The 18,704-nt window shown below is 41.7% G+C and overlaps 1 protein-coding gene across 2 annotated transcripts in view; it reads left to right on the plus strand.

Moving 5' to 3' along the window:
• The window catches only part of cpeb4b (cytoplasmic polyadenylation element binding protein 4b), an 87,334-nt gene that overhangs the window by 36,166 nt on the left and 32,464 nt on the right, over positions 1-18,704 (plus strand). The window contains exon 4 of one of the 2 annotated variants that reach the window (XM_078550598.1): positions 9,575-9,598. The exons of the other annotated variant lie outside the window; for it this stretch is intronic. Within the exon in view, the coding sequence (XP_078406724.1) occupies positions 9,575-9,598 (24 nt within the window). The remainder of the gene's footprint in view (positions 1-9,574; positions 9,599-18,704) is intronic. 2 annotated transcript variants of the gene reach the window in all.

Genomic DNA, 18,704 nt, shown 5'->3' on the forward strand with positions numbered 1-18,704 from the left:
GCCATTGCCCTCTTGGTTTCCAACAAGGAAATGAAGCTTGGTTTGGAAGTTTCTAGAATGTTATATCTTGACCAGTGAACTTTCTGGAGGCATAATCCATCATTGCCTTGTGTTATCCCCACCACCCACACCCCAGTTGAAGGTTGAAATATGGTTTAAATTGAAGTGTTTACACATTCTGACACTATAATCTCCTTGTAACTAGTCAACCTGCTCGGTGTATAGCAGTGAAGTCTTTTATATTCAGTAGTCCTTTGTTTTAAAGGGGTCTATTACTGACGTCACTTTTTTTTTGCCTTGATGCTTGTATTTAGATTTTGATGCAGGAGTGTAATTTAAATTTGACCATGTAAAAGTAGAGAGGCTTTGACAGACAGTAAGGAGGACTGTAAAAGAATTGACATAGAGATAGATTAGCAGAATATAGAGATAAGGCAAAAATACCTAGTTAAATATAGGTAAGCATTTGGTAGTAAATTTTGAGTAAAATGGGAAGTGAGTTGACATTCTGGAAAGCTATGGATAAACTGAGATCTAGGAGTTCAAATATATAACTCCCTGATAAGTGCATGTAGATTTAAAAAAGAGCCGTAACAAACGAATAGCCTTTTAGAGTTTATAATTGGGGATTATAGAGGACAAAATAAAGTATGATGAGGCATATGGCAATGGTTGGACCACATTTAATTAGATTGTGTGCAGTTATGAATACCGCATTAGATAAAGATTGGAGAGCACTGGAACAAGGGTAGGCTATTTAGTCCCTTGAGCCTATTTCACCATTCGATGAGAATGTCTGACCTGTGACCAAACTTCATATAAGCTGCCTATGCCCCATATCCCTTCACACCTTTGGTTAACAGAAATCCATCAATCATCTCAGATTTAAAATTAACAATTGACTCGGCATCAACTGCCATTGTGAAGACAGTCCCAAACTTTTATCGTACTTTGGTTTTTGAAGTATTTCCTCAGCTTTACTCCTGAAAGATCTGGCTGTAATTTTTAGGCTATGTCACCTAGTCCTAGACTTCCCAAGGCCAGTATATCCTTTCTAAGGTGTGGCGCCCATAACAGAGCACTACTCCACATGTGGTAACCAGTGCTTTTGTATAGCTGCAGCAATCCAGAAAGATCCGCATGATTTCTTTTCTACCTGTCCGTGATATTACAATCTATGCGTATGGACTCCTTAGACTCTTTGGGCCTCCCTTTTTCACCCTTTAAAAAGTACTCTGATTTATCCTTCTTGTCTGCAGGTGAGTTCACTTATTGAAATTCATTTGCCTTGATTTTGCACATTCATTTAATCTATTAACACCTTCATAATTTTATGTTCCCATTTCCACTGCTTATAATGCCACCTATCTTTGTGTCATTGGCAAATTTGAATATGCGGCTCTGTATTCCATCATCTAAATTGTCAATAAATACAGTGAACAGTTGAGGTTCCAACACAGATTCCTGTGGAATGCCACTAGTTGCATCCTGACATTAGAATACCTACCCATTCTCCCTACTTTGTCTTCTGCTCAGCCAATATTCTAACAGGGCAATAGTTTGCCTTCCGTGAGCTTAATTTTTAATCTTTTATGAGAAGCTTGTATCAAATATCTTCTGGAAGTCCATATAGATGACCTACCCTTTACAAATCCGTGCTGTCTTTCCCTGATCAGCTGAAAAATTCAAGGTGTTCAGTCACTCTATTCTTAATTATAGACTCCAGTAATTTCACAACAACAGATGTTAGGCTAACCAGTCTATAATTCACTGCTTTCCATCTCTCTTCCTTGAATAGTGAAGTGACTTACAATTTTCCAATCTAAAGGAACATTTCCTGAATCAAGACCACTTTGCTGATGCCCCAAACATAATCTACCAATGTTTAAATCCCACTCCCTTTAACCCCTGGATCTCGTTCCAGCGGTACAGTTTTTTCCTCTCCCAGCATTGGTGCCAGTGTCCTAGGAAATGGAACTCCTTTTTTCTGCACATCACTCCTTCAACCACATTTTCACCTTCCTGATCTTCTGTTTCATCCTTTAACAGATTTGCCACATTTTTTGTGGACAGTGCCTGTCTCATCCTAAATCTAGAATCATAGTGGCTATTAAGTTTCTTCCTTTCCTATACAAGATTGAACATGATCATTTCTGGTCTCTACTGAATAAACATTTGTGCACGTTAGGCTATTGACTAAATCTGGCTCCATATTAAATTTAATATGGCCTACTCCATTGTTTAGTTCTAGGACATATTGTCACAGAAATCCATGCTGAATATGTTCCTGAAATTTGCTACCTTACTGACATGAACCTGTCTACTTCTAATCTATATGGAAGTTAAAATTTCCCATGAAGACCACTCTGTCTTTGCTACATGCTTGTCTAATTTCTGTCTGAATGCATTCTGTCACTTCACAGCTGCTTTCATGGGGGCCTATACGCAAATTCCACTACAGTCGTAAATCCTTTTCTATTTCTTAATATTGTCTGCTTACCTCTTGTTATACCATCTCTTACTATAGAAATAATTTCTAAATAACTAAAGGTACTCCTGCCCCGCCACCATTTTGTCTATCTTTCCTGTATATCTGGTGTATTCTGTTCTCAGTCCTGACTGTTTTGCAACCATGTCTTGGTAAAGGCCACTATGTCATAACCTTAAATTAAATTTGCACTTGCAATTCATTCAGCTTGTAGCTTGTATTCTGAGCGTTTGTATAAAAGCACTTATTTGAGCCACACCACAACCACCACCACCACCCCCCACCCACCCTCCTCCAACCCGCCCCCATTTACTCGTTTAAAGTCCCTGAGTGCCCTATTTATCCTTTAGGGCACTGGTCTGAGCTTGGTTCGGGTGGATTTCATACCATAGTATCCTGTGAAATGGAACTCCTCTTTCCCACACCACTTCAGCCACATTTCCACCTCCCTAATCATTTTATCACCTTGTCGATTTTCAAGTGCCTTGGGTAACAATCCAGAGATTATAATCTTGAGGTGGTTTATTTTAATTTAGCCCCTCCCTTATGTTTCAGAATGTCTACAGCTCAATGGCTCTGAGCTGGAGTAATTAGAAATGGAGACATCTACTGCAGATATGTTTATTCCAACCTCCCTGTCTACAAATCCTCACATACTGCAGTTCAGATGCACAACCTGTTCTTGATCTATATTTTTATATTTATAAAAAAAAAAGAATTTACAGAATCTTGGGCTTTTAAAGTTATCTACGGTAACTGTTTAGTTCATACAAAAGCAAATCGTAACCACTAAACTTATTACTGTATCTTACCCACACCATTCCATACTCTTCACAACCTGACATCACTGAGTTTTTCATTTTTCTGTTTGTCCAGTGTCTGCAGTTCTGCCCTGATGAGGCGTGCTGGCCCATCACTACAATTTTTTTAAAAAGCACCGACTTGCCCTTTTGCACCAAATTCCTACTCTGTCCAAATTCTAAACTTCCCACCATCATGTTGGTGCACTCAGTTATCATTTTGATAAATCTACGTCCCTAGGGACGGGAATTTATAGTTATGAGGAAAGAGCCAAGGTACTGGGACATTTTTTCTCTGGAACAGGGAAGGCTTTAAAAAAATGAGATATATAAAATTTCCATAGTCCATGAGGAATGACTATTTTCTCAGATTTAGAAGTCATTGACCAAGGGCCATCAATTTAAATTTAAGAGTAATTAGCAGTAACATTTTCATGTAGTGAAAGCAAAGAGTGCTTTGTCACAAGAAATGATTGAGGGAAACCACAGTATCTTTTAAGGGAACATTGGATCAGTATTTGAACACAGGACAATACAGGACTACAGGGAGAGGATAGGTTAGTGGAATTACAGAATCACAGAAATGTTACAGCACAGATGGAGGCCATTTGGCCCATCATGTCTGTGCCAGCTCTCTGCAGGAATAATTTGTGCCACTCTCCTGCCTTTTCCCCATAGCCCTGCACATTCTTCCTTTTCAGCTAACAATCCAATTCCCTCCTGAATGCCTCGATTAAATCTGCTTCTACCACACACTCAGGCAACGCATTCCAGATCCTAATCACTTGCTGTGCTAAAGAGTTTTCCTCGTCCCTGTTGCTGTTTTGACCAATTACCTTAAATCCGAGCCCTCTTGTTCTCAATCTTTCTACCAATGGGAACTCTTTTTCCCTATCTACTCTGTCCAAACCCCTTATCACGTTGAACACCTCTATCAATTCTCTCACTCTCTTCCCCAAGGAAAACAGTCCTAACTTCTCCAATCTATTTACGTAACTGAAGTTCTTCATTCCTGGGATCAATCTTGTGAATCTCTTCTGCATTCTTTCTAATGCGTTCACATCTTTTCTAAAGTGTAGCACCCAGGACTAGATGCAGTACTCCAGTTGAGGCTGAAGCAGTGTTCTATACTTGTATACAATGACTTGTTTTCATAATCTATGTCCCCATTAATGAAGCTGAGGGCACTGTATACTTTAGAAACCGTTCTGTCAACCTGTTCTGCCACCTTCATTGATTTTATGCACATATACATCCAGGTCCCACTGCTCCTACACCCCTTTAGAAATGTACCTTTTATTTTATATTGTCCCTCAGTTCTTCCTACCAAAATGAATCTCACCATTTTTTTTTCATTACATTCCATCTGCCTCGTCCACCCATTCTGCCAACTTGTCTACGTCCTTTTGAAGTTCTACAGTTCGTGAAGCAGTCCATGTTCAAATGCAGCATGACCTGGACATTATCCAGGCTTGGGTTGACAAGTGGCAAGTAACATTAGTGCCACACAAGTGCCAGGCAATGACCATTTCCAACAAGAGAATATAACCATCACCCCTTGACATTCAATGCTAATACCATCGCTGAATCTCCCACTATCAACATCCTGGGGGTTACGTTGACCAGAAACTGAACTGGACTAGCCATATAAATACTGTGGCTACAAGAGCAGGTCAGAGGCTAGGAATCCTGTGGCAAATAACTCACCTCCTGATCCCCACAAATCCTGTCCACCATCTACAAGGCACAAGTCAAGTGTGTGAAGGAATAATCTCCTTGCCTGGAAGAATGCAGCTCCAACAACACTCAAGAAGCTTGACACCATTCAGGACAAAAGCAATCCACTTGATTGCCCCTGCCCCTTCCCCCCGCCCCCCCACCCTATCCCATCCACAAACATTCATTCCTCCACCAACGCAATGGCAGCAGTGTGTACTATCTACAAGATGCGCTGCAGGACAGCACCATCCAAACCCACGACCACTACTATCTAGAAGGATAAGGGCAGCAGATAGATGGAAACACCACCACCTGGAAGTTACCCCCCCCCCCCCCCCCCCCAAGCTACTCACCAACCTGACTTGGAAATATATCGCCGCTCCTTCACTGTCGCTGGGTCAAAATCCTGGAACTCACTCCCTTACTGCACTGTGGGTGTACCTACACCGCATAAACTGCAGCAGTTCAAGAAGGCAGCTCACTACCACTACCTCAAGGGCAATTAGGGATGAGCAATAAATGCTGGCCTAGCTAATGACACCCCCATCCCGTAAACAAATTTTTAAAAAAACTATCCTTTTTAAAGTTCACAATGCTTCCCAAGTTTCATATCATCTGCAAATTTTGAAATTGGACCCTGTACACCAAGGTTTAGGTCATTATATGTATTAGAAAGAGCAAGGGTCCCAACACAGAATCTTGGGGAACTCCACTAAAAGCCATCCTCCAGTCTGAAAAAGCTCTGCCTCCTGTCACTCAGCCAATTTTGCCACTGTCCCTTCCACTCCGAGTTGTAACTTTGCCCACAAGTCTGTTGTGCAGCACTTTATCAAATAAAACCTTCTGTAAGTCCATGTACAACACAGCAACATTACCCTGATCAACCTTTTCTGTTACCTCATCAAAAAACTCCAAGTTACTTAAACAGGATTTTCCCTTAACAAATAAACCTCTCCTGGCTTTCCATTATTAACATGTGACAATTAATTTTAGCCTGAATTATTGTTTCTAGACGTTTCCCCACCATTGAGTTTAAACTGAATGGCCAGTAGTTGCTGGGCTTGTCTTTGCACCCTTTTATGAAAAAGGATATGCCATTTGCAATTCTGCAGTCCTCTGGCACCACCCCTGAATCTAAGGTAGACAGGAAAATTATAGCCAGTGCTGCCTCAATTTCCACTCTCTTCCCTCAGTATCTTTGGATGCATCCCATCTGGTCCTGTTGCCTTAGCAGCTATTAAGTACAGGCAGCCTATTCAATACCACCTCATTTTTCACCATGACCTGCTCAGCATCTTGTTCTTTAGTAGGATTGATGCATTCATTTAATACCATAGCCATGCCTCCATGCATAAATCCCCTTTTTGATCCCTAATTGGCCCCACTCCTCCTTTGACCACCCTTTTACTATTTATATGATGATAGAAGACTTAGTATAATTTTATATTGCTCCAGCAAATAGCCAACATAGACATCATGAATAATTATCTGAGGCGTAAATGTCTAATTCTGTGAAGTATTTTTGATCTGTTTCTAGGAGCCTTTATTGTTCTTGATTACCGGACTATTTTCTTAATTATTGGAGGGGAAGCTTCCATATTATTGTGTCAGTGAAGGTGATTTACTAGTGGGAATGTTTTTCCAAAAAAACAGTCAATTCCTTTATTCAACTGTGTCTAATCTATTCCTACGTGAAACTAAGATGCATAAGTATCTTTTTTTAACCAGCTGTTCTAAAGTTTCACTAGAAAAAATTCTTTCTTGGGATTTGGGTGTTGCTGGCAAGGCCTGTTGTTGCCATCCCTAATTGCCCTAGAATGGACTGGCTAGCTAGGCCATTTCAGAGGGCATTTAAGAGTCAACCACATTGCTGTGGGTCTGGGGTCACATGTAGGTCAGACCAGGTAAGGACTCTGCAGATTGGCTCACTAATGACCTTTAACATTAGGCAATCTATGGTAGTTTCATGGCCACCATTAGCGAGACTAGCTTTCAGTTCCAGATTTTATTAATTAATTGAAGCTAAATTCCACCAGCTGCCTTGGTGGGATTTGCACCCATGTCCCCAGAGCATTAGGCTGGACCTCTGGATTGCTAGTCCAGTGACATTACCACTCTGCCACCATCTCCCCAATCTGCCCTAATTTTATTTGAATGTCAAGTTATGTAGCTGACAAATCCATACTTTTAATTTTCTTTGAAATTAGTTTTCTGTTAATTTATTTTGCTTAACATTTGAAGTATATGTTAACCTCTGAAATTATTTGCAAATTGAAAGTTGTCCACTCCACTTTGCAATTTACAAACAATAAGCCTGGAAGGATAGTAAAGATGTACAAATTTATAGTAAATGTTTACTTAACCACTCATGATCATTACAGGACAGTATTAACTTTAAATTGAATTATTCCATCAAACTAGTTCGAACTGAGGCCATAAGTGCCCATTCTTTTTGTACCAGCACTCCTTTGCCTTGTACAACTTTGGTATATTTTTAAACTTTTCTCCTTATCTGAAGTTTTCTTTGAGCCGATAATTTTATTTCCAAGAATTAACAGTTAATTGGGAGATGTCATGAAACTGATGGTCTGATAAAGCTTCTTTTGCTGCACTGCTTCAAAATCCTTGAGATTAATTGAGACCTCCTATATGAATATAGGGATAGCTGAGATTAGGTACAATACTACTGTACAGTGTGTTATGATGCAACAGATGATGTGTACCAGGCGGACCAAATCCATGAGAGAAACTTGATCGCGCTATCACAACGGTTTTGCAATTTGTATTTATTTTGAGATGCATGCACTGTATTCAGAAGTAATAAGCCCACTAAGACACTTAGAGACTTCTTTAAAAACAAAATTAAAATCTTTATTAACAAAAGAAAAGATTTCAAGCACACAAGACTACAAATTACTACTTAAAGTTCCTAATTAACCTGACTTGCAGTAACACCCCCATTAACGCAACAGTCCAAAAATAGATTTTAGATTTTAAACAGATCCAGCAGATTAACACAATACCCAGTGGAATTCCCAAAATGGCTTTCTCTAGCTTCAGTTTCGGTAGACAGCAGACTTATGCACTAATACTGAAGGCTTCATTAAGGCTATTTCACACACTTCTGTTAGATCTTACAATGCCTTCTCCTGACCCATAGCCTCATTCTCCTTTATACATATCTTTCTCTTCTTAATATGTAAATTCCAATGCTTCATAAGTCTTTGAAACTGTATCTCTCATATAACATAACTTTCATGTTGTTTCTATATATTGTCAGTAACCCCTGAGAAAACTAAACATATTCCTGAGCCTTGCTTGTCTGGCTAATTGTAAACTAAAATCCCTTTGAAATCCAACTCTCCCTTCATCTATCTAAAAATGCAAATTTCTTTCACACCTTACATGCTAAACCAACATCCATGTTTACTCATTAGCATATCAAGCACCCAGCTTCTTTTGATGATTTAAACTTGCAGTCTCCTTGACTCCAAATGTAATTAAATCACATACAAACAGACCCAACTACTTACCCCCATAAACGTACTTCCCCTTATTTCTCCACACCCTACAAGGAATGTGATGGAATACTGTATCCTCCACTTGCATGAATGGGTGTAGCTCCTAACACAAGAAATTTGACACTATTCAGTACAAAGCAGCCCATTTGATCAGCATCCCATCCACTGACTTACACATTCACTTCATCTGCCACTAGCTTACTGTGGCTGCAGTATATATTACCGACATGCACTGCAGCAACTGACGGGACTTTGGCAGCACCTCCTAAATCTGCAATTTCCAACAGGTGTATGGAATCAACATTGACTTGGAGAGAAACATGAAAGCATACACATCCTGACTTGAACTCAATGCTGTTCCATCATCACTGGGTCAAAATCCTGGAACTCCCTAACTAACAACATTGTGGGAGTACCTTCATCATATGGACTACAGTGGTCCACCATCACTTTTCTGGGATAATGCCATATCCTAGAGTTTTTTTAACAATACAATAAATTTCAGCAAATGGGTGGCTGATTCAAGCTATTTTCATTTGTTTTCCTAGCTAGGGCTGAGACGTGTGCACTAGTTTACTTTAGATAGCAATTGAGTGTTGTAATTTTTTTTTTACAGCTATTAGACTCATTTACTGTTTTTCCCAGCAAATCCAAAAAAACAAGGAGGTATTTGCTGTAATTAATTGCACATTAGTCATCCCACTCTCAACTGTACAATTTATCTAGTCTTCCTTTGTCCTGCCCTCTTGAAAAAGAATGATTGTCTAGTAACTGGGCATGTGAAGAAATTATTGGTAACTTAGTGTTACATCTTTGCCAGTGCAACAATAGGTGGCTAATGTCCAGGGTTTTCTGTTATTAACATTAGGCCCTTTATCATTAAAGCGATATCTATTTAAATTGCACCCTTTCCCTTTTCCCTAAAATAACCATTTCCATTATATTATAACCCACACTTTGTGCTTTGCGTTTTCTACATGGGTGTGATAAAGGAAATAAATTTATCTCCTATGATTGAAAAGTGTTTTCTTTCTGTTTACATGCAGCAAGGACATATGGGCGAAGGCGAGGTAAAACTATGAAAATAAATTACTATAATGTATTCATAGTGTACTTCACAATGACTGGACTGGTAATTTAGTCATTTTTTTTATACATAAGTCACAACATTTCAAAATACGCAGTAATTCCTTATGTGAAGGACTTTGAGTAGTTTCAGTGGGAGATGTATGACATAACTGCAAGTATATTTTATTCAGAATTTTATATTCATTGAATTCTGTTGCACAAGATGCTTCCATTGTTCCTTTATATTTCATTCTCTACCTCTGCATATCTATTTTTTGAGATGCACAAAACTGGCCCCTTTTTTCCTCCATGGGTCTGTTGACTCCAGGATGATATTTAATAAATGTTGGGTTCGAATTCAGCTTGATAATAGAGGAGAGGCATTGATACATTTTCTGATTGAAAAACAGTTTAAAATAACCTTTGCTACCCAGTTCCACCTTGGTTTATTCAATATTCTTCTGAGTTACTTCCAATAAAACATTGAGAAGCTTGTCGTTTTTAGTTTGGTGTGAGCTCCGGCTGATGTTGTGTTTTTAATTTTGGAACACTTGAGCATGTTTAACTATACAAATATAGTAGATAGCATTTACTTTGTTTAATATTTGAATAAACTGCCCGCTACTTCAAGCATACTTTTTATTATTCATTTATGGGGTGTGAGCGTTGCTGGCTAGGCCAGCATTTATTGCCCATCCCTAATTGCCCTTGAAAAGGTTGTAGTGAGCTGCCGCCTTGACCCGCTGCAGGCCGTGTGATATAGGTACACCCACAGTGCTGTTATTTTACAGGTAGGTTATCCTCGTTAATATTTTGCAAAGCCCCCCCGCTACACATAGGGCTGAAATCAATGTGAAGGGGAAAAAATTCTGCAATTGTTCACCTTTGCATTTAATCAGTTGTGATTTTCTTGATTAAATGTAAGTGATTGTCATAATCCTTCTGTCCATTGTCATCTATCGAGAATGCCCAGTGATAGGCAGTGTGTGTCCACTTTGACAATAACTGTTGACAAAAGGAATAAAATTATTCTTTATCATATCATATACTGAGATGAGGAGAAATTTCTTCACCCAGAGAGTGGTGAGCCTGTGGAATTCGTTACCACAAAGTAGTTGAGACCAAAACATTGTCTGTTTTCAAGAAGGAGTTAGATATAGCTCTTGGGGTGAAAGGGATCAAAGGGTATGGGGAGAAAGCGGGAGCAGGCTATTGAGTTGGGTGATCAGCCGTGATCATAATGAATGGCGGAGCAGGCTCGAATGGCCTACTCCTAGTTTCTATGTTTATATATGCTGTTTTTTAAAAATGACTGCAAAGAATAATCAGAAGGCTTTAAATTTCATTTTTGTTTTAATGACTAACTTTCACCAAGCTCATCATTCTTATGTTTTGACTTTCTCTGTAATATCATTTTATGATTCTATAAAAAAAAGAAAATGCTTTGGAGATGGTGATCACTCCCTGGTATCCATTAACCTTTGCAATTCACTGAAATATCATTTTTCAAACTTTTGAAATAGTATTACTATCTCTTTGTTATCATTGCAGTATTCTATATCCTGTAGTATAGGTGAATAATTATGCATTTCTCTGCCCATCCCAACGCAATAGCTCACTCTTCCCTGGCATCAATACTCTGGGAAAAGTGAGCTTTCCGTTGGGATAGGCTACAGTTGAACTGGGCTGGGACCAGTTTCCTGGCCAATTGTATAACTAGGACTGTGAACAGGGCTTTAAACTAACAGAGGAGGTCGGGGGGGCTTGGTTGAAGAGAGAATTGACAATCCAATGAGTGGTCAACTCATCAGAGGAGAATAGCAATGTGGTTAAAGATAAGTAGAATGGGGCAGGAAGGGACAGTTAAACAAAAATTGTATATCAATGATAAAGGTCGTTGCAGAGAATAGAAGCAAAACAAATGAAATTAAACACTAAAATAAAAGCAAAATACTGCGGATGCTGGAAAAACTCAGGTCTGGCAGCATCTGTGGAGAGAGAAACAGTTAACGTTTTGAGTCAATATGACTCCTCTTCAGAGCGAGGTAGAAATGTGATGGATTTTAAAGGCGTTGAAGCAAAATATGAGGTCAGGGATAGGTGGGAGCTTGGGAGATTTGACAAAGATGTCATGGACACAAGACGGGGTGTCTAAGTGGTAGTGTTAAAGACCAAAGAAGGTGCTGATAGTACCATGAAGGTAAAATAGCAGAATAAGGGTCAGTGCTCTTGTGAAAGCAAAACATAAGAACAAGCGACAGATGGCCCTGTGGGGGGTGGTGTGTTGGGGGAAAAAGATTGGACTTTTAAAAAAGGGGTCAAGGTTGAGGAGAGAGTTCATGGCCTGAAGTTGTTGAACTTAATGTTAAGTCCAGAAGGCTGTAAAGTGCCTAATCAGAAGATAAGGTGCTGTTCCTTTAGTTTGCATTGGGCTTCATCGGAACATTGCAGCAGGCTAAGGACATGTGGGCATGAGAGCAAGATGCTCAGTCCTCAAGTATGAGCTAGACTTTGCTGCCGCTTGCCATTTCACCTCACCATCTTGATACCCAAAGTGGCATAACTTGAAAGGGTGTCCTGCTACCTCATTCAGCCCATGTCAGCCATGATTTACTTCTCAACAGAATCCACTGGACCTTCCTATTTCAAGCTGAGATTCAATTTTTTTCCCAGGAAATAGTAGTCTCGAAACTTCCCTACTCCGATCCCTGTCAAATTTTAGAAATCTACAGTGCATGTAATCAAGTATGTTTTAATTCAAGGAGTGCATTGGCCAGGAGGAAAGGGTGAGAAAAAGTAACCTTCGCACCCATGCCCCATGTTTCCCATTTTTTATTTGTCTAATTTTATGATCAATGCCCCTTTTCCTGAATCCCCCATCAGAGGAAATCGTTTCTCTGCATATACCCTTTTGAATTCCTTAATTATTTAAAAGGCCTTGCTTCAATTTTGCTTTAATCTTATATACTGTTGAGTATAAGCCAAGTTTATGCAATCTGCCCTCATAATTCAACCCTTTCAGCCTGATATTCTGTTTAACCTATACTGCACCTTTTCCAAGGCCAATACATCTTCCGTGAAATAAAAACAAAATACTCAGCAGATCAGCCAGCATCTTTTGAGAGAAAAACAGAAATAATGTTTCAGTTTGATGACCTTTCTTGAGAACTAGAAAAAGTTAGAGATGTATTGGGTTTTATGCAAGTGAAAGTGGAGCAGGTCTATATATATAGTGTGGTGGAAGGCATAGATTAAAGTACAAGGCCGGGGGAGTGGTAATGGCACAAGTAAGGAAACATTAGATGTGTCTAGTGGTAATGTTAGTAGCAGAGTGGTGAAAATGAGAAACAAGAGAACAGCCAAAATTAGCATAGAAAAAGGAAACAAAATGGTGAAAGAGGTTACGATCTAAAGCTGTTGAACTCAGTGATGAATCCTGAAAACTGTCAAGTGCCCAGTGGAAAAATGATGATGAGCTTCATTGGAATGCTGCAGGAGGCTGAGGGTGGAAAGGTCAAAGTGGGACCACTGTGGAGAATTAAAATGATGGGCAACTGGAAGCTTGGGGTCACCCCTGCAGACTGAACAGAGGCGTTCCAATCATCCCAATGCAGTATGTACTTCCTTGCTCCTTACCATCAAAGTGTGTGTCCTGGAAATACTCAGCAGGTCTGGCAGCACCTGTAGGAAGAGAGAGTTAACATTTCGTGTCCAATGTGACTTTCCGAGCATATTCGACTCGGTGCTAAATCTGTTTCTTTTTTCACAGATGCTGCCAGACCTGCTGAGTATTTCCTTCAGCCACAGTATTTTCCTTTTATTTTAACTAGCATTACTAACCATTGTTAATTACTTCAGCTGTCTTGTAGCATAGACACTAATCCTGTCTTTAAGATATGAAGAATGTTTTGAAATGCCAAGAAGTTTATTATGGTTAAATATTAATAAGTAAACTAAATATTAATGTTGGTAGAATCATTCAGTGCTTTCACCTCTGGTTTAATGAGGAGTGCAGGAGAGTATGCCAGGTGCAGCACCAGACATAACTAAGTGAGGTGCCAACCTGTGCTGCCACAACACAGGGCTACGTGCATGTTAAACAGCTGACGCAGCATGCTATCAACAAAGCAAATAAATCCCATGCAACCAATGAATCAGATCAAAGTTCTGTTGTTCTTCCATATCCAGCTGTGAATAGTGGTGGACAATTAAACAGCTAACCAGAGGAGGGTCTACAAACATCCCCATCCTCACTGATGTCAGAGCTCAGCACATTAGCACAAAAGACAAGGTTGAAGCAAAAGCAACCATCTTCAGCCAGAAGTGCTGAGTGGATAACCCATCTCAACCTCCTCCCAATGTCCCCAGCATCACAAATATCAGTCTTTAGCCAGTTTGATTTATGCCATTTGATATTAAGAACAGCTGAAGACACTGGAGACAGCAAAAACCTGTTGGTTCTGGCAACATTCCAGCTGTAGTACTAAAGACTTGTAGTCCAGAACTAGTCGTGTCCTTAGCCTAAGCTATCCTTGTACAGCTACAAGACTGTCATCTACCCAACAATGTGGAAAATTGTCCAGGGATGTCCTGTCCAGAAAAAAACAGAAATCCAATCTGACCAATTATCCTTCTACCAGGCTATTCTCAACATCAGCAAAATGATGGAAGATGTTGTTGAGAGTGCTATCAAGCAGCACTTAGCAATAACCGTATATGGCATCAAGGAGCTTTAGCAAAATTGAAGTCAATGGGAATCGGGCAGAAAGCCCTCCACTGGTTGAAGCTGCACTGAACACAAAGGAAGATGGCTGTGGGTGTTGAAGGTCAATCATCTCAACTCCAGGACATTGCTGCAAAAGTTTCTAAAGGCAGTCTTCTAGGCCCAACCATCTTGAGATGTTTCAACAGTGACCTTCCCTGTATCATTTGGTCAGAAGTGGAGATCATCGCTGATAATTGCACAGTATTCAGTGCCATCAGATCAAACAATGGTGCAGGATATGATCTCTGTGTTTGGCATGTGGTGTACCTAAACATCACATGACTTTTCATGGTTGCAGAATGGACACGAGCTATGTGCCTAGAATCCCAAGCACCATATTCCTCCGATACTAATGCAGTCTGTACCTCTGTGTGGGGAGACCTTGTCAACATTCAGGCTTGGGCTAATAAGTGGCAAGTAACATTTGCACCACATGAACCAGGCAATGACCATCTCCAACAAGGGAGAATCTAACCAGCCCCCTTGACATTCAATGACACATACCAATGTTGAATCCCACAATATCAACATGCTGGGGGTCACCATTGACCAGAATCTTAACTGGACCAGCCATATAAATTCTGCTGCAGTGAGTAACTCACCACCTGATTTCCCCAAAGCCTGTCCACCATCTGCAAGGGGCAAGTCAGGAGTGTTTTGGAATAATCGCTGCTTCTCCGGATGAGTGCCGTTCCAACCACAGTCAAGAAGCTGGAGTCCATCCAGGGCAAAATAACCTGCTTGATCAACACCCTGTCTGCCACCTTAAGCATTTACTCCCTTCCCTACCGGCACAAAGGAACAGCTGTAAAAGGCCTACAAGATGCACTGCAGCACTCTCAATGGCTCCTTTGACAATACCTAAACCTCTGACCTCTACTACCTGGAAGGACAAGAGTAACAGACACATGGGAACATCCCCACCTGCAAGTTCTCCTCCAAGTCGCACACCATTCTGACCTGGAACTAAAACACTGTTCCTCCACTGTCACTGAGTCAGAAATCTGGAATTCCGTAACAGCACTGAGGCTATGCCTGCACCACGTAGACTTCAGTGCTTCAAAAAAATTGCTCACCACCACCACCTTGAGGGCAATTGGAGATGGGCAATAATGTTGGCCTTGACAGCAACACACACATCCCATGACGAATATAAAAAAAAATCAAGGAAAATTTGGCCAAGAGGATAATGCAGTACATTAATTTTAAGCAGATACGGTTATGTATGAATCAGTTCTATGTATCCCACAAGGATTTGAACTGTATATAGGCAGTTTCTTAATAGGTTTGAAGTCACAGATTATAATCATCTCCTTGGTCAAAGTCATTGCACTTGTGTTCAGCAGCTATGACTGTTAATATTGTGTTTTGCTCTTGAAGCCTGGAAACCACTCCAATTTTAAAACGTTAACATTACAAAGTGAGATTCCTATTTAAAGCTTTTTCAGAAAGTCATCTAAAAGGAGTAACTTTCATATAGAAGCATTAATGAACAATTAAAATTGTTCTAGAACAAAAACAGAATTACCTGGAAAAACTCAGCAGGTCTGGCAGCATCGGCGGAGAAGAAATGAGTTGACGTTTCGAGTCCTCATGACCCTTCAACAGAACTAAGTAAAAATAGGAGAGGGGTGAAATATAAGCTGGTTTAAAGCGGCGGGGTGGGGGGGTGGGGGAGAGAAGTTGGTGGGGGGGGTGGTTGTAGGGACAAGCAAGCAGTGATAGGAGCAGATAATCAAAATATGTCACAGATAAAGGAACAAAGGTGTTGAAGGTGGTGATATTATCTAAGAGAATGTGCTAATTAAGAATGGTTGGCAGGACACTCAAGGTACAGCTCTAGTGGGGGTGGGGTGGAAGGACTGACAGGGCATTACAGGTTTAGATTTAAAAATAATGGAAATAGGTGGGGAAAGAAAAATCTATATAAATTATTGGAAAAAACAAAAGGGAGGGGGAAGAAACGGAAAGGGGGTGGGGATGGAGGAGGGAGTTCAAGATCTAAAGTTGTTGAATTCAATATTCAGTCCAGAAGGCTGTAAAGTGCCTAGTCGGAAGATGAGGTGCTGTTCCTCCAGTTTGCGTTGGGCTTCACTGGAACAATGCAGCAAGCCAAGGACAGACATGTGGGCAAGAGAGCAGGTTGGAGTGTTAAAATGGCAAGCGACAGGAAGGTTTGGGTCTTTCTTGCGGACAGACCGCAGGTGTTCTGCAAAGCGGTCGCCCAGTTTACGTTTGGTCTCTCCAATGTAGAGGAGACCGCATTGGGAGCAACGAATGCAGTAGACGAAGTTAGGGGAAATGCAAGTGAAATGCTGCTTCACTTGAAAGGAGTGTTTGGGCCCTTGGACGGTGAGGAGAGGGGAAGTGAAGGGGCAGGTGTTGCATCTTCTGCGTGGGCATGGGGAGGTCCCATAGGTGGGGGTTGAGGAGTAGGGGGTGATGGAGGAGTGGACCAGGGTGTCCCGGAGGGAACGATCCCAACGGAATGCCGCCGGGGGTGTGAAGGGAAGATGTCCAAACCTCCCTGTCGCTTGCCATTTTAACACTCTACCCTGCACTCTTGCCCACATGTCTGTCCTTGGCTTGCTGCATTGTTCCAGTGAAGCCCAATGCAAACTGGAGGAACAGCACCTCATCTTCCAACTAGGCACTTTACAGGCTTCTGGACTGAATATCGAATTCAACAACTTTAGATCTTGAACTCCCTCGTCCATCCCCACCCCCTTTCCGTTTCTCCCCCCTCCCTTTTGTTTTTTCCAATAATTTATATAGATTTTTCTCTTCCCACCTATTTCCACTATTTTGAAATCTATACCTGTAATGCCCTGTCAGTCCTTCCACCCCACCCCCACTAGAGCTGTACCTTGAGTGTCCTGCCATCCATTCTTAATTAGCACATTCTCTTAGATAATATCACCACCTTGAACACCTATTTGTTCCTTTATCTGTGGCACCTTTTGATTATCTGCGAGGTACAGTGCGCGGAGGCTGAGCGTCAACTCGCAGACACTTCCTCCTACCTCTCCCTGGACCATGACCCCACCACTGAACATCAAGCCATTGTTTCCAGGACTGTCACTGACCTCTGGAGATCTCCTCTGGAGATCTTCCTCCCACAGCTTTCAACCTGATAGTCGCCCAACCTCAGACGGCCCGCTTCTACCTCCTACCCAAAATCCACAAACAGAACTGTCCCGGCAGACCGATCGTGTCAGCCTGTTCCTGCCCCACGGAACTCATTTCTCGTTAGCTTGACTCCCTTCTCTCTCCCCTTGTCCAGTCCCTTCCCACCTACATCCGTGATTCCTCTGACACCTTACATCACATCAACAATTTCCAGTTCCCTAGCCCCAACCGCTTCCTCTTCACCATGGACGTCCAATCCCTCTACACCTCCATCCCCCACCAGGATGGTCTGGGGGCCCTTAGCTTCTTCCTCGAACAGAGGCCCGAACAATCCCCATCCACCACTACTCTCCTCCGTCTGGCTGAACTTGTTCTCACACTGAACAATTTCTCCTTTAACTCCTCTCACTTCCTCCAAATAAAAGGTGTGGCTATGGGTACCCGCATGGGCCCCAGCTACGCCTGTCTCTTTATGGGGTATGTGGAACATTCCTTGTTCCAGTCCTACTCCGGCCCCCTCCCACAACTCTTTCTCCGGTACATCGATGATTACTTCGGTGCTGCTTCATGCTCTCGTCGGGACCTGGCAAAATTTATTAATTTTGCTTCCAATCTCCACCCCTCCATCATTTTCACATGGTCCATCTCTGACACTTCCCTTCCCTTCCTTGACCTCTCTGTCTCAATTTCTGATGATAGACTGTCCACCAATATCCATTACAAGCCTACCGACTCCCACAGCTACCTCGACTACAGCTCCTCACACCCCGCTTCCTATAAGGACTCCATCCCATTCTCTCAGTTCCTTCGCCTCCGTCGCATCTGTTCTGATGATGCTACCTTCAAAAGCAGTTCCTCTGACATGTCCTCCTTCTTCCTTAACCAAGGTTTTCCACCCACGGTCGTTGACAGGGCCCTCAACCGTGTCCGGCCCATCTCCCGCACATCCGCCCTCACGCCTTCTCCTCCCTCCCAGAAACATGATAGGGTCCCCCTTGTCCTCACTTATCACCCCACCAGCCTCCGCATTCAAAGGATCATCCTCCGCCATTTCCGCCAACTCCAGCATGATGCCACCACCAAACACATCTTCCCTTCACCCCCCCTGGCGGCATTCCGTAGGGATCGTTCCCTCCGGGACACCCTGGTCCACTCCTCCATCACCCCCTACTCCTCAACCCCCACCTATGGCACCTCCCCATGCCCACGCAGAA

Source organism: Cetorhinus maximus, chromosome 10 (genome assembly GCF_964194155.1).
Source record: "Cetorhinus maximus chromosome 10, sCetMax3.hap1.1, whole genome shotgun sequence".
Taxonomy (NCBI): Eukaryota; Metazoa; Chordata; class Chondrichthyes; order Lamniformes; family Cetorhinidae; genus Cetorhinus; species Cetorhinus maximus.